This window comes from Scomber japonicus, chromosome 10 (genome assembly GCF_027409825.1).
Source record: "Scomber japonicus isolate fScoJap1 chromosome 10, fScoJap1.pri, whole genome shotgun sequence".
In the NCBI taxonomy this organism is placed as follows: domain Eukaryota; kingdom Metazoa; phylum Chordata; class Actinopteri; order Scombriformes; family Scombridae; genus Scomber; species Scomber japonicus.
Genome location: NC_070587.1, coordinates 99,960 through 117,045, shown reverse-complemented (window position 1 = coordinate 117,045; position 17,086 = coordinate 99,960). Strand labels below are relative to the sequence as shown.

The window sequence follows — 17,086 nt, the reverse complement described above, 5'->3', positions numbered from 1 at the left end:
ATCCACACACATTATACACCCTCGCCTCTTTTCTCTCCTTCTCACTGTCCCTCTCTGTGGATGTCCACTCGTCCTGTTTGAAATATAGATAAGCTGTCAGCGGCCTGTCTCCAGTTCTCCGAGGCAGCGCCTGGCACGCATGTTTAAATCATGTCAGCAGACATGACTCGGGGCAGGGTCACTCTCCGGCTCGGCAGCGGTTAGCTGACCTGCGTGGACTTGTGAACATAAAAATGCATAAATTTTGATTTTTTACATTTTAATTCACTAAATTACGTTGTAGTATAGTAATCTACAGTATTATGATATTAATACATATCTGCAGCTCTTTCATAATCAACCAGGGAAGACGGTTCATCCTCCGCTGATCAATAGTTTCACCCTGCAGACGAAAAAGTTTGTTGTTTACTACACTTTAAAAAACATACAAATATCCACAGACAGCACTCCTGCTGCATAATCCTATGATCAGTTTGTTCAAAATGCTTCAAATAAACTGCTAAATACACTAACCTAAACATTGTGAGAGAGTTTCTCATGTCAGGTCAGTCTTCAGGGTTAGAGGTTAGAGTTTCCACCTTCACTGTGAAGCATTTTGGGTATCAAGATAAAGCACTAATCCATTATTATTATTATTATTATGTTATTAAGAGAACACCACCGCTTATCACCAGACATTTCCAAAAGTGTAAAGACTAAAATTAATGCCACTTTAACATAACATGAAGGAGACTCAGAGGAAGTGAGGGTATTTAAGGACACAGAAAGAAACACCTCTGCTCCTCTTCCAAGCTCCGCAGACTGACTGTAATGACTTTCATAACCCTAACCCTCCTGACCCGACATCCAGCTGCCTCACAGGTTAAATACAGGATCACATGTTTTGGATTTATTCCAGGTTTGATATGAAGTCAGCAGAAACTTCTTTAAATGATGTAATCTATTACAGCAAGTTATATTACCATAGCAACTGGTAATTCAGTTTAGAAAAATAATTTAACTTTTTAAAAAATGATGTATATTTTATTACATCATTTATTATATTGTCATCTTATTACATTCATTATTTTAAAGTATGTTTATTAAATGTTTTTGTTCTAATCTGTTATTATCTTCATTATTCATTTATTTATTTATTTGATTTGATTTATGCACAATAGCGATTTTATTAGTCTCACAATCTATATTTACCATCCTGTGTTTGTTATTCACTTAATGAAGCACTTAAAATGGCATTTGTGTGAAAGCTGCTTTATTAATATATTTCTGATTGATATGATGGATTACATAATCAAGAGTCTTTTAACTCATTTTCATATGAATGGAAACCATTAGCTGCATTGAATAAGGAAGATACAGACAGCAAACCACAAGTATGATCCTTTAATCAGCGTATTAATTATAGAGTCTTGTTTTGTGAGTAAATGAACTGGAGGTGATTTAAACCTGTGAACTGACTCTACAGGTAACGCACGACTTCATTGGAACAACTTCTCTTGTACTTCCTCTGCTCTTTCCCGAACCCTTCCTGGAAGTACAACAGCAGGTTTGGGAACATGTCCGTGAGTCTTAGGAGCAACCAGCCTCCAAACTGACTGAGTATGTGCAGCTAAAGACTTCACATCCACACTCAGACACCGACGCATCAAAGCACTACTTCCAACTCCACACTTTAAGTTTCACAGTCTCCGTGTGTCAGCAGAGTCGACGCCCATCGGGATCCTGATCCTCTCCTCTGTCATTTCGGCTGCTGATTTCAGCTGCTGTGTGTCAGCGGGTGTCACTTGCTGTCAACCTGCCTCACCAGCTATCTGACTCCCCCCCCCCCCCCCCCCCCACCCCTCCATTTGGTGTCTTTCAGTCCCAGCGCTGTCACTCCCTGTTTTTAGTGCGACTGTATTTGCATGCCTCGCCCTGCGACCTTGAGTATGTGAGTCACGGGCGGGGGGGGGGGTGGGGGGGGGGAACAATTTTACTGAGGGCGCACAACGGTTTTTGCAAGTGTAAACAACTTATTCTCAGTCGGCCTGCTGACTGCTCTGCTCAGCTCTCAGTCAATAGGCGCAAGATAATGTTTATTCGTGCACGCAACCGGTGCATTCCCTTGGCAGACTCAGCCCCTCCAGCAACTACTTCTCCTCCACTTCCCTCCTTCTCTCTCTCCATTCTCTCTTTCTCTCCTCCGCTGAGTGTCTATATGCATTATCACCAGAGACAGGCTGCTCCCTGTAGAGCAACCAGACAGAAAACCTGTGTCAATCCCAGCTGAGCGCTCCCTGTCGCGGAACCGATGGTGGGCCTCGGCGACTCACCTCTTCCAATAAGGCTTTGTTCCAATTATATTGCTAAGCAGGAAAAAGCTGACGAATGAGATGGAGAAGCATTGGAGGAGGGGGTGTGATGGAGGGAGATAAGGAAGAGAAAAGGCAAAGAAGAAGAAGAAGAGAAAAGATGGGGTGAACAACGAAGATGTCTGTATTTGAGATAGCCAGTAGATGTCTGAGAGATGTCTTCAATTGAGCGTGCTATGGTCCTAAATGGGTTTTCAGGGAGCAGGAAATAAAAGAGGCTGTCATCCCTCCACTCTATCTCTCCTTCTGTCTTGCTCACTCATTCTTTCTCCTACTATCTTCCTCTCTCTTCTTTCTCCACAGGCTCTCGGGCCGCTTCTCCTCCCCCTATTATTAGGGCCCAGTAATGAAATGTGGAGTGTCTTGTATTGGTGCCTGGGCCCCGGCAAACTGTATTAGTGTGTAAATGGTGTGGAAGTAATGAGAAAGCACTCAGGCCAGCCGGGAAGACTGGACCATGGGGCATGAATTGTGTCTGCGTCTGTGTGTGTGTGTGTGTGTGTGTGTGTGTGTGTGTGTGTGTGTGTGTGTGTAATGTGCATGTGCATCAAATGAATAACAGGAGACGTCGGGTGGAGTGGGGTCCCGGCTCATGGGGGCTGGTGTTTCTTGTCTCAAATGCCAATCCTGCAATTGTTAACCTCCAAAAAGAAGAGAAGCTTAGAAAATCTATTTGGTCAGCAGCACACAATCTCACTAGTGGCCTCCAGCATCAACGTCAATGTCTTTATGTGGCTCACTTAATTCAAGTCTTTTTAAGGTGAATTATGCAGGCTTAGCAAAAGGTTTTATGCTCTAATGCCTCACGGACTGACTTCATTAAACGAACGGCTACATTTTACCATCACCAAAAATCTGTCCATCTCTTTTAAAGCAGTGGTTCTCTGTGCTGATCCTCAGGACACGGAGCACTGCTGGTTTTTAAATCCTATCAGCCACCGCAAACACCTTTCTACCCAGCTGTAATTAGCCCCTATTTAGCTTTCCAGCGTGAAAACCAGCAGTGAGTGCTCTGCCTCCTGAAAACCACTGATGTAGCACATAATGTCTCCTCTTCTTTTTTAAGATCCCAGAAGGGGAATACCTGCTCCTTTCTTTTACACTGTCTCCCTGCATAATGTATAAGTGCACATTGCTCATACAAATGGCCCACACCACTGGCTATGTAATAAAGGGGTTTGTGTGAGAACGTGGCTGAGTGATATGATTCCATTTCCTCTGGCCTGGAGGGTCTGGAGGAGCAAGGGAGAGACAAGACAGACACGCTCCATCTTGTAAATACTCTTTTTCATGGCTGGATTTTTTTTTTTTCTTCTTCTTCTTCTCCGCAGATTTGCTGCCTAAGTCGGTGGAAAGTGTCTTCATCTTCCAGGAGGCAAACGAAAGCGAGCCGAATGTGGCCACCCCGATATACGACGCCATCGTGGTGGAGCAGTGGACCGTGATTGATGTGAGTGGAGACATTTCTCTTTTCGTCACAGTATCGGGGGGGTGGGGGGAGTTTTGGGGATTTACATAACATATAGATTTAGAGTCTGTGTTGGGCAATAACTCAACTTTATCATTCATCAACTCTGAATGAAATCAGTTCATGATGATCTGATTATCATTTATCAAAACTCTGTCCATGTTAATGATTTCAAAGATTTTTAAATCAAATATTAACAAAATGAGACACCTTATTGTAAATATATGTAAATATGCTCCTTGCAACTCAAAATCTCTGCCTTTAGTCTGCTCTGAGCTTCACTGCCAAAGTGACCTCTACTTCCCCATCGAACTGGCTTCAGATTGTTTGTCCACGCCCACAAACAGCTGTCCTCTGTGCCTTCGATGCTGAGGTTGTTCCATGAGCATAAAGAATGAGAGAAAGAAGTGAAATCATTCTTCTAGTGTTGTTTATGAAGCCTTCATTGTGGCTGGAAGTCTACTACCAGACCTGAGGGGCTGCATAAAGGGCCAGTACAAGATAAATAAGGTTGTATTTCTTTTAAAATGTAAATCATGTGCAGTAAAGCCACAAAATATAAATATAGGCCTGGATATGTGTCAAGAGGCTGATGTAAGACATACCAGTGTGATTTTCCATATTGGGATGCACAGAAGGGTTACAGATTAAAGCTAAAATCTGAATAAATTATTGAAGATGTCTCCATAGCGATGAAGGGCGACTGAATGATCCGATCATACGCTGCAACCTTCACAGTCAGATCTCAACCCAGGTGACCGCTAAGCTACATGGAAGCTTGTCTTGAGGCCTAACACCTTATAACTTCTTAGCTATATATTTTATCTCTCTTCAGTAGTCTGGTCCTGTAGCTTTAAAATCACTCAGATCCATGCCCTTCCACCCTTTACTCACTCTTCAGCCAACCTTTCCTCCAACAACCCCCAAAGGCAAATCTGGCAAATCTCAATTTATGGGACATGTGTCGCGGTCGCTTGTCTTATCAGGAGCAAACAAGCCCTTATCTGGCCGCCGATTAGCGTCTCTCCTCGGCACAAATTCGAAGTTGGAAATTGATTTCTGTCCAGAGTTGAAAGCTTTGTGGCCATTTCGCTGCCTTTCATCTGTATGTGTGGGTATGTGTGGTGTTTGTGCACATGTCTGCATCCATTACGTGTGTGTGTGTGAATTAGTTTTTTATGTGTCTGTATGTGTTTGTAGATGCTATCTTGGTAATTGAATTTGGACTTTTTTCGGCCTGTGGCTGTCCAAGTGTGAAAGGAGACTTTTGTCCTCCAAATGTGACTCTGTGATAGTCCAGTCCAGCGTTGATGGCCTCGTGTGCCGATAGAAAGACTCCTGCAGTCGTCTGGCGGCGACAGTAGAGCTTCCCCTCCTCCGAGAGGAATAGTAATGCTGTTACAGCTTAATGGATTTCAAGGCTTCCTCAGAAATGTCAACAGTAAACGACGCCGAACCGACACCCAGTGTTCCAGGAGATCCAATCAACTCTTCCAGCGGGACTTTATCAAAACTGTTTCACCCGAGCGATCTGCGCCGTGCCGAATTAGATTGACAACACACTCTTTCACAAAGGGCGATCAGGGTCTCACATCATCCCCATTCATTGTGGTAACTGCCTAAAATTGATATGCAAAGTATCCTCACAGCTCATTATTGTTTCAGTGCAAAGATAATTACAATGAACATGCAGAATATTGATTGCGGGTGTTCTTTTTCTTCTTCGTGTACTGTACGTCATCCCCTCTCACACACAAGTGCTTTACACTCACTCATTTCTCATACAATTTAATTTATTTTGCACAAAAGTCTGACAGGTGGTTGGATGTATGAAACTCAAAAGAAGAAGAAGAAGAGAACAAGCTGTTTCTCAAGGCGTGCAATCATTTACATTGTCGTTAAGTGCCAGTGTATCTTCTCAGGGACGGTGTCGGTTAATCAGCGAAGGTGAAAAAGGGTTTTTCTAATTGTTTCATTTATACAAAAGTTAAAGTTAATCAGAGGATTTGCATTTGAGAGAAATGCCAAGCGTCTAATGGCATCAGATGTACAGGTGTTAGCAAGGCAGCAGAGTGATAATGAGCAGTCGTATCAGATTACAGACGCATTACACTGTTTATAATCCTCATATATTTTAATTCAGTTTGAAATGAGAGGTTCAGTGTGCCAACGCTCAGTTTGAGACCAGCTCAGGATACTTGTATTTTAATTTCAGTATATTTATTTCTGGATTTGCAGGAAGAGCATTCAGGCGGTTTCTGAGACAGGTCACAGAAAACTGGCTCATTTTCATTCTGACTGAAGATTTTGGGTCATTTCACGTGACATGCATGTTTCAACTCCGCTGATCAAAGCTTCACATCCAGTTATAATTTCAATCATTGTAAACTGTTGGATAGAGTTCACCTTCCTGTCGTCCTCCCGGGTCAAATTGACCCGTCTGTTTTGACCCTTCCTTCATTCTGTCCTTATTTCCTTCCCTCCTCCCTTCCTCCCTTCTGTCCTTCTTTCCTTCCCTTCCTCCCTTCATTCCTTCCTTCTTTCCTTCCTTCCCTCCTCCCTTCCTCCCTTCTGTCCTTCCCTCCTCCCTTCTCCCTTCCTCCCTTCATTTCTTCTTTCTTTCCTTCCTTCCTTCCTTCCTTCCTCCCTTCCTTCTGTCCTTCTTTCCTTCCCTTCCTCCCTTCATTCCTTCCTTCTTTCCTTCCTTCCCTCCTCTCTTCCTCCCTTCTGTCCTTCTTTCCTTCCCTTCCTCCCTTCATTCCTTCGTTCTTTCCTTCCTTCCTCTCTTCTGTCCTTCTTTCCTTCCCTCCTCCCTTCCTCTCTTCTGTCCTTCTTTCCTTCCCTCCTCCCTTCATTCCTTCTTTCCTTCCTTCCTTCCTTCCTCCCTTCCTTCTGTCCTTCTTTCTTTCTTTCTCTCCTTCCTTTCCTTCCTCCCTTCCTTTCTTTCCTCCTTCTTTCCTTCTTTCCTTTCTTCCTCCTACCTTCCTCTTTCTGTCCTTCCTTCCTTCCTTCCCTCCCTCCTTTTTTCCTTCCTTCCCTCCCTCCTTTCCTTCCTTATTCCTCCCTTCCTAACTTCCTTCCTTGACTCGAGGACAACAGAAGGGTTAAAGTAATTTAAATAGTCGTCCTTGGAGAAGAAGTCGGTGAAAGGATGAACCATCTGTCAGATTACCAGAATAACCAACGCTAAGTATACAGTTAAATAAAAACACTTATAATCTAAAACTAACCTTTCCCACATTAATTTATTACGTTTATTACCAAATAATGAACTAAATGTGTTTAATTTCCTGTAGTTGATTTGTACTGGGTTAACTCAGAGAAATGATAAAAGCCAACAAATATGAAACGAACCAGACAAACAAAAAGCTTCAGATCAAATAATATAAATAAATTAAAGAAGAAAACAATCCAGTAAAATAAATGTCAAACTGAAGAAGTTAAGAAGCAAGTGTTACAGAAACTCTTTCTACTAAATGACAGCAGAAGACAGCCTGGAGGGAAACAGCAGAAAACAAAAGAATACAGGAAATGACAAGCGAGGGAAATAAATGACAGCGAGTCGAAGGCTGCGTGTACACATTAAAATACCATCAGTGCTAAAGAGCTCTACAGCTTCATGAAGCTTTCAACAACAGGAAGCAACACAGAGTTCAGACAGTTGTCCTAAAAAACATTTGCAGATGCAGCAGTTACCTGAACTTCACTGCCCCCCCCCCTCAAATGGAGGAGGATGACATGCTCAAGGTGAATAACTCATCACGGGTCTCTGCTATGAAACTCCGATTAGGACCAGAATCACATCTTTTGTGTCCTGTGGGAAAATCAATCCAGGAGCTGCTCGGAGCTAAAGTACTGAAAGGGTTAGATGTGTTCCTGCTGCTGAGCTTCAGCGGGGCGATGACATCACTAAACATGCTCCACCTTCAGACCTCCACCATGCTCCTTCAGACCTCCACCATGCTTCAGACCTCCGCCATGCTTCAGACCTCCGCCATGCTCCAGACCTCCACCATGCTTCAGACCTCCGCCATGCTTCAGACCTCCGCCATGCTTCAGACCTCCGCCATGCTTCAGACCTCCACCATGCTTCAGACCTCCACCATGCTTCAGACCTCCGCCATGCTTCAGACCTCCACCATGCTTCAGACCTCCGCCATGCTTCAGACCTCCGCCATGCTTCAGACCTCCGCCATGCTTCAGACCTCCGCCATGCTTCAGACCTCCACCATGCTTCAGACCTCCACCATGCTCCTTCAGACCTCCACCATGCTTCAGACCTCCACCATGCTCCTTCAGACCTCCACCATGCTTCAGACCTCCGCCATGCTTCAGACCTCCACCATGCTCCTTCAGACCTCCACCATGCTTCAGACCTCCGCCATGCTTCAGACCTCCGCCATGCTTCAGACCTCCACCATGCTTCAGACCTCCACCATGCTTCAGACCTCCACCATGCTTCAGACCTCCACCATGTTGGTCTTAATAACCAAACATGCTTCAGACATATCTAATATGTCATGCTGAAGGTTAAACATGTATTAGACATGTTGGCCTATATATACATATATATATATATATATATATATATTGGCCTATAAAGACGTATTTAGTTGTTTTTGATTTGGAAAACATAAAAACATGGAATCTCTGGTTTTAATATTTAATTTGATGTAAACTTTGTATATTTAAGCTTCAAAGAACTGAAGTGAAGAGAGATGCAGATACAGGCTGGATATGTGGGAGGCAGGGCTCCTCCTCTGAAGGGAGGTCTGGGGGGGGGGGGGGGGGGGGGGGTGAAGGGAGGGTCTAAGGATGGAGCTGTTACGCCGTAAAGATAAAACACAGATTAAAGTCAGATATCCCGACTTTGAGTTCCTAATAGGGTCAAGCTCCAAAAGCGCTGAATCCTATATTTAATATGATGCGTCTACATCTTCCCTTAGATCCTCCCTGCCTCATGAACGCACATATCTTTAAAACTCCATGCCTACAGTTTTATAAGGCTTTCTGCTGAAGGGGGGGGGGGGGGGATCAGGCACATTTCCAGGGGGTGGGGGGGTATCAGGCACATATCCAGGTTTATGGTTTTATTATAGGGCTCCACTATCTATCTTAGCATTTATCTTATACTGGTCCTTTATGCAGCCGCTCGGTTCAGCCTCTGTCTGAAACAGGCTGTTTTAGGTCCTGTTTCTTTATGCCCCCCCCCCCCCCCCCCTCGATGAGCTGAGCCTGTTCTGATTGGCCAGCTTCAGTAAACCATAGTAGGAAGATTTCATTCCTTTCTCTTGTTCTTCACTTGAAATGGAAACTTCTCAAAGTATGAGGAGAGAAAAACTTACAACAGCAATCTGAGTAATCTCAGAGAGACACAAGTTTACCTCAAGTATCTGAAATGTGTTTAATAAAGACATCTGACATCTGACATCATGTGATGTCACCTTTAAAAGCACGTTTTTAGTCTCTGAGCCCAAACTGAGATTACCAGAGCAACATCACATGAGTAATATTCACACGAAGCTCCTCCAGAGCTACAGAAGACAGGCTGTGCTCCGTGGGACCAGAACATCGACTTTGTTATAAAAATAAATAAATGGAAATCGATGGACGTTCCTTTAAGAGGAAAATCAGCTGCTGGCCAGAAATCAATGCACACTCGCAGAGTTTGGTCATTTCACTCAAATCCCAAAAGTGTGTGTACTCCAATTACACTCCACTCTGTGTGTGTGTGTGTGTGTGTGTGTGTGTTGCTGTGTGTGTGTGTGTGTGTATGTGTGTGTGTGTGTGTGTGTGTGTGTGTGTGTGTGTGTGTGTGTGTTTATGCCATTACTCTAAAATACAATGGAGGCAAACAGCACAGATCTCAATAATGGATTATGTCCAAACTTCAGCACATAAAACCAGAATGATCCTTCTTGGCTTCATGCAGCTGCAGGTAAACCCTAACCCTTCAAGATCTCCTTTACTGGAGCAATAATACTATATAGTTATTATAATTAGATACAGCAGAGCTGCACCTATATGCAGTATCTATAATAACAGAGAAAGTGAAATAAGTCATTATTTGTGTGTAGTGGTTAAACATGCATTTGTATGGTTTAGATTTTTGTGTGAAAGCAAATATATAACTTAGAGAAATAGTGAGAGCAGTAAACAAGACAGATTGGCTCCATGGTTACCACAGGAATAGCTTTGTTTCTGGGTATTATTAGCGCTGCTAGAACATAAAAACATAACTGTTGTTTTATGTTCTGCAGAATGATTAGTTCCCTCTCTCTGACTGTAGATGCATGGTGGAGGATCATAAGGCAGATTTAATCAGGAGCTGTTTAGGTTTTGTTTTGTCAAGGTTTACAGTTCATAATGGACTTTAAAAAAAATCATATATTGTACCTGCAGGCTTTGAGTCTCTTATTAAACACTATAGATATCATAGCCTGATTGTCAGTAAGTAAAATCTCTCAGCAACTTCAAGCGCTGCAGTTTGAGGATGTCGCCGGCTCACTCTCTGCTTCACAAACACAAACTAGAGAAACAGCAGGGGGGCAAGTTTAGAGAGAAAGTGTCTACTCCTGCAGAAATACAACATAAAAGTTAAAATCAGTCGGAGTTGGAAAATGTGAGGAATGGCAGTCCAAAGTCAAAGCAAGTGAAAGGAGCTTAACATTGTTGTCACTCATACCCAGAATTCACTTGCATCTCTGGCTTTGAAGAGCAACACTTCACAGTCACTGAACTAAAATCATGTCTAAAATGGGATTAAGGCCTCACATCACAGCGTTGGTAAGGCAGAGAGGAAACGTTTGAAATATAGAAGAGGACATCTCAGATTCACAGACAGGTCAGTGACGCTTGTTTGTGTCCGTGTGGTTTAGTCACATTTAAGCGTCTGAATAACTTGCATACTTTTTTTTATGGACTCAGCATAAAATTTCTCCTTTAATCCATTTAGAGAGAATATATTAGAGGATTATGGTAAAAATGTCTAAGTGGTGTAACCATAAAAACTTAAAAATCATTCAACTTGCTTAAAAACAGTAAATAGTCAATAAAACACCTTCCTTCCTTCCTTCCTTCCTTCCTTCCTTCCTACCTAACACCATATCAACTAGTTTGGCAAGATCTTACATCCTTCCTTCCTTCCTTCCTTCCTTCCTTCCTTCCTTCCTTCCTACCTAACACCATATCAACTAGTGTGCCATGATCTTACATCCTTCCTTCCTCCCTTCCTTCCTTCCTTCCTTCCTAACACCATACCAACTAGTTTGGCAAGATCTTACATCCTTCCTTCCTTCCTTCCTTCCTTCCTTCCTTCCTTCCTTCCTTCCTTCCTTCCTACCTAACACCATATCAACTAGTATGGCATGATCTTACATCCTTCCTTCCTCCCTTCCTTCCTTCCTTCCTACCTAACACCATATCAACTAGTTAGGCATGATCTTACATCCTTCCTTCCTTCCTTCCTTCCTTCCTTCCTTCCTTCCTTCCTGCCTTCCTTCCTTCCTTCCTTCCTAACACCATATCAACTAGTGTGGCATGATCTTACATTATAACTTTTATATTAAATAAAGCTAATGGAATACTATTGTTCTAAATATTACATTTCATCTGGTTACCATGGAGACCAGGAAACATTTACTTTCTTTTTGTAATGAACTAATTATCTGTGGGCGACAGGTTTCCATCAGCTCAACGTAAGCATGAAAGGAATAAAGCAACAAACGGACAATAAAACGTCTGCGTTCACACTGCAAACCGAAATCCGATTTTTAGCCAAAGATTGGAACCAGCCGGCTCTAGAGGAAGTTTCAGATCTCATTTGGAAAGATGAGTCTGAGTCTGAACGACTCCAAACACTCAGATCGGATTTAACTCTCCGTGACGTCTCTACGCTACGTCTCTACGCTACGTCTCTACGCTACGTCTCTACGCTACGTCTCTACGCTACGTCTCTACGCTACGTCACTCTATGAGACACCAGACCCGCTTATTCCAGTTGTTGTTGCTAGGTGATATCACTGGAGGACTTATTCCAGCTGTTGTTGCTAGGTGATATCACTGGAGGACTTATTCCAGTTGTTGTTGCTAGGTGATATCACTGGAGGACTTATTCCAGCTGTTGTTGCTAGGTGATATCACTGGAGGACTTATTCCAGCTGTTGTTGCTAGGTGATATCACTGGAGGACTTATTCCAGTTGTTGTTGCTAGGTGATATCACTGGAGGGCTTATTCCAGCTGTTGTTACTAGGTGATATCACTGGAGGGCTTATTCCAGCTGTTGTTGCTAGGTGATATCACTGGAGGACTTATTCCAGTTGTTGTTGCTAGGTGATATCACTGGAGGACTTATTCCAGTTGTTGTTGCTAGGTGATATCACTGGAGGGCTTATTCCAGTTGTTGTTGCTAGGTGATATCACTGGAGGACTTATTCCAGCTGTTGTTGCTAGGTGATATCACTGGAGGACTTATTCCAGTTGTTGTTGCTAGGTGATATCACTGGAGGACTTATTCCAGTTGTTGTTGCTAGGTGATATCACTGGAGGGCTTATTCCAGCTGTTGTTGCTAGGTGATATCACTGGAGGGCTTATTCCAGCTGTTGTTGCTAGGTGATATCACTGGAGGACTTATTCCAGTTGTTGTTGCTAGGTGATATCACTGGAGGGCTTATTCCAGCTGTTGTTACTAGGTGATATCACTGGAGGGCTTATTCCAGCTGTTGTTGCTAGGTGATATCACTGGAGGACTTATTCTAGCTGTTGTTGCTAGGTGATATCACTGGAGGACTTATTCCAGTTGTTGTTGCTAGGTGATATCACTGGAGGACTTATTCCAGTTGTTGTTGCTAGGTGATATCACTGGAGGACTTATTCCAGCTGTTGTTGCTAGGTGATATCACTGGAGGGCTTATTCCAGTTGTTGTTGCTAGGTGATATCACTGGAGGGCTTATTCCAGCTGTTGTTACTAGGTGATATCACTGGAGGACTTATTCCAGCTGTTGTTGCTAGGTGATATCACTGGAGGACTTATTCCAGTTGTTGTTGCTAGGTGATATCACTGGAGGACTTATTCCAGTTGTTGTTGCTAGGTGATATCACTGGAGGACTTATTCCAGCTGTTGTTGCTAGGTGATATCACTGGAGGACTTATTCCAGTTGTTGTTGCTAGGTGATATCACTGGAGGACTTATTCCAGCTGTTGTTGCTAGGTGATATCACTGGAGGACTTATTCCAGCTGTTGTTACTAGGTGATATCACTGGAGGGCTTATTCCAGCTGTTGTTGCTAGGTGATATCACTGGAGGACTTATTCCAGCTGTTGTTGCTAGGTGATATCACTGGAGGACTTATTCCAGTTGTTGTTGCTAGGTGATATCACTGGAGGACTTATTCCAGTTGTTGTTGCTAGGTGATATCACTGGAGGGTCGTTAATGTGGCCCAGTCTGAACAGAGCCAAATCCGATTTGGACACTTGCTATAAACAGTTTGGACAGTCAGGCCTAAATATCGGATTTGAATCAGATTTGCTTGCCGTGTGAACGCAGACAACAAGAAAAGAGTAAGACTAAAATAATAAATCCAATAATAAGATTAAAAACATTTAAAAACATGTAAGGATAATAAATAAATAAGGAAACCAAAACTGTTGAGTTCAAATATATTTTATATTTTTGAATTGCTCATCTTACCGACCCTTCTGTATCACTGACCACACACACTGTGGTGAGATCAGGTTCACACAGAAGCTGCTACACACACACACACACACACACACACGCACACACACACACACACACACACACACACACACACACACACATACACACACACACACACAGAATGATCTGTAGGTTTATTATACACTTTACAGTATTTATTTTGTGTGTGTGTGTGTGTGTGTGTGTGTGTGTGTGTGTGTGTGTGTGTGTGTGTGTGTGTGTGTGTGTGTGTGTGTGTGTGTGTGTGTGTGTGTGTGTGTGTGTTGCCTGAGGGTGTGCATGTGGTGAGGAGAGCAGATCGTTAACGTCTATCGCCTGCCCCTGACATCTCTATCCTCTCTGACTGAGGTGAGAGAAGAGGTGACCTAGATAGAAGGAGAGTAATTTGCACCGTCCCCACGAGTGAGAGATCACGGCCGCTCTGTCAGACAGCCGAGAGCTCCGGGAGGCGGACGTGGCGGTTTACAGTATGAGGTGTAGTTGTTTAAAAGGTGTAGTAAGATATTAGAAACAAGTACTAACATGTATGTGAGAGATCAGAGGCTCACCACAGTAACAGAGATGGAAACAAACTAAGTTCATGTCTTCAAGTATTTAAGCACAGTTTACTAATCCTACTTTTTACTTTTTTATATTACTTAATGCTTTTATTCTGCTATACTATATATATATAGTTATTTTATGAGTTGCTGAACTTATGGTTTGTGTTATGTCCCAGTCTAGGGGTTCCTAGGCCCCATCTTCCCCAACCCCTAAGTAGCCACAATCGTAATTAGGTAATATATAAAGAAAATGTATTTACACAAATCAATAAATAAATGTATAGATATAAACAAAATACAAGACTGAAACTTCAGGGTGGACCAAATAAAACAAATAAAACCCTAACCCAAATAAAACAATCCTATCTAGAAAATAAGAAACTAATGACAGGAACTTAACTCCCTGACTTATTAAACAGGAGAAAACAAGGTTAATAAAACTTGCAGTCCACCTTTACTACTCCACATCAACTATCAACTATACTTTCAAAAACCAGACAGAACAGACGTGGTTGGGAGAGGAAGAGGACGAGGAGAGGAAGAGGACGAGGAGAGGAAGAGGACGAGGAGAGGAAGAGGACGGGGGGAGGAAGAGGACGGGGGGAGGAAGAGGACGGGGGGAGGAAGAGGACGAGGAGAGGAAGAGGACGGGGAGAGGAAGAGGACGGGGGGAGGAAGAGGACGGGGAGAGGAAGAGGACGGGGGGAGGAAGAGGACGAGGGGAGGAAGAGGACGGGGAGAGGAAGAGGACGGGGGGAGGAAGAGGACGGGGGGAGGAAGAGGACGGGGAGAGGAAGAGGACGGGGGGAGGAAGAGGACGGGGAGAGGAAGAGGACGGGGAGAGGAAGAGGACGGGGGGAGGAAGAGGACGAGGAGAGGAAGAGGACGGGGGGAGGAAGAGGACGGGGGGAGGAAGAGGACGAGGAGAGGAAGAGGACGGGGAGAGGAAGAGGACGAGGAGAGGAAGAGGACGGGGAGAGGAAGAGGACGGGGGGAGGAGGAGGACGGGGGGAGGAAGAGGACGGGGGGAGGCACACAAACATCTACCAAAAGGAAACGACCGGTCAGAACAGTTTGTTTCACATCATCTATCAAGACCCTAAAATATATATAATATATCTACATATCGACATGTGAAAAAGGACAGGATTCATTCAGATCAGAACAAATTGAGGTTAACACAGAATCATTGTCAGTCTCAAAGTAGGTTGTGGGTAAAGAGTGAGCTCAGTTAAAACATCTGGCTGTTAGCTAACTAGCCAGCAGACTAATTTTAACAAAGCAGTAAACGGAGACTCAGTGGGGGAGCTCTGAGCCCCCCGTCACAGTTTTGCTCTGGGCGCTGTCTGTTTTTAAAATGAAATAATTACAGCTGGTGCTTTAAAGCCGATGACTTGTCTGATCTGCCTGTGAACCCCCGTCTGAATCATCAGTTTCAATCATCAAACGCTCATGCAAAAAAGTACCCGATAAAAAGCTTTCACTGACAACTCATGATGAAAACTAACAGCTCTGTGCTCTACCTCACCATGTGTTATCAGGCTGCAGCTTCATCTCCACTTTAAAGTCACATTATGCCTCAGAAAAGTTGCTGTATGACCAGTAACCCTAACCATCGAAGCTGTGTGACCAGTAACCCTAACCATCGAAGCTGTGTGACCAGTAACCCTAACCATCGAAGCTGTGTGACCAGTAACCCTAACCATCGAAGTGACCAGTAACCCTAACCATCGAAGTGACCAGTAACCCTAACCATCGAAGCCTTATGACCAGTAACCCTAACCATCGAAGCTGTATGACCAGTAACCCTAACCATCGAAGCTGTGTGACCAGTAACCCTAACCATGGAAGCTGTATGACCAGTAACCCTAACCATCGAAGCTGTATGACCAGTAACCCTAACCATCGAAGCTGTGTGACCAGTAACCCTAACCATCGAAGTGACCAGTAACCGTAACCATCGAAGCTGTGTGACCAGTAACCCTAACCATCGAAGCTGTATGACCAGTAACCCTAACCATCGAAGCTGTATGACCAGTAACCCTAACCATCGAAGCTGTGTGACCAGTAACCCTAACCATCGAAGCTGTGTGACCAGTAACCCTAACCATCGAAGCTGTGTGACCAGTAACCCTAACCATCGAAGTGACCAGTAACCCTAACCATCGAAGTGACCAGTAACCCTAACCATCGAAGCCTTATGACCAGTAACCCTAACCATCGAAGCTGTATGACCAGTAACCCTAACCATCGAAGCTGTGTGACCAGTAACCCTAACCATGGAAGCTGTATGACCAGTAACCCTAACCATCGAAGCTGTATGACCAGTAACCCTAACCATCGAAGCTGTGTGACCAGTAACCCTAACCATCGAAGCTGTGTGACCAGTAACCCTAACCATCGAAGCTGTGTGACCAGTAACCCTAACCATCGAAGCTGTGTGACCAGTAACCCTAACCATCGAAGCTGTGTGACCAGTAACCCTAACCATCGAAGCTGTGTGACCAGTAACCCTAACCATCGAAGCTGTATGACCAGTAACCCTAACCATCGAAGTGACCAGTAACCCTAACCATCGAAGCTGTATGACCAGTAACCCTAACCATCGAAGCTGTATGACCAGTAACCCTAACCATCGAAGCTGTATGACCAGTAACCCTAACCATCGAAGTGACCAGTAACCCTAACCATCGAAGCTGTATGACCAGTAACCCTAACCATCGAAGCTGTATGACCAGTAACCCTAACCATCGAAGTGACCAGTAACCCTAACCATCGAAGCTGTGTGACCAGTAACCCTAACCATCGAAGCTGTATGACCAGTAACCCTAACCATCGAAGCTGTATGACCAGTAACCCTAACCATCGAGGCTGTGTGACCAGTAACCCTAACCATGGAAGCCTTATGACCAGTAACCCTAACCATCGAAGCTGTGTGACCAGTAACCCTAACCATCGAAGCCTTATGACCAGTAACCCTAACCATCGAAGCTGTATGACCA

The 17,086-nt window shown here is 43.9% G+C and overlaps 1 protein-coding gene across 1 annotated transcript in view; it reads left to right on the top strand.

The window, feature by feature from the left end:
- The window catches only part of LOC128365980 (raftlin-like), a 121,830-nt gene that overhangs the window by 90,698 nt on the left and 14,046 nt on the right, over positions 1-17,086 (top strand). Inside the window, exon 7 of the mRNA XM_053326616.1 lies at positions 3,683-3,801. Within this exon, the coding sequence (XP_053182591.1) occupies positions 3,683-3,801 (119 nt within the window). The remainder of the gene's footprint in view (positions 1-3,682; positions 3,802-17,086) is intronic.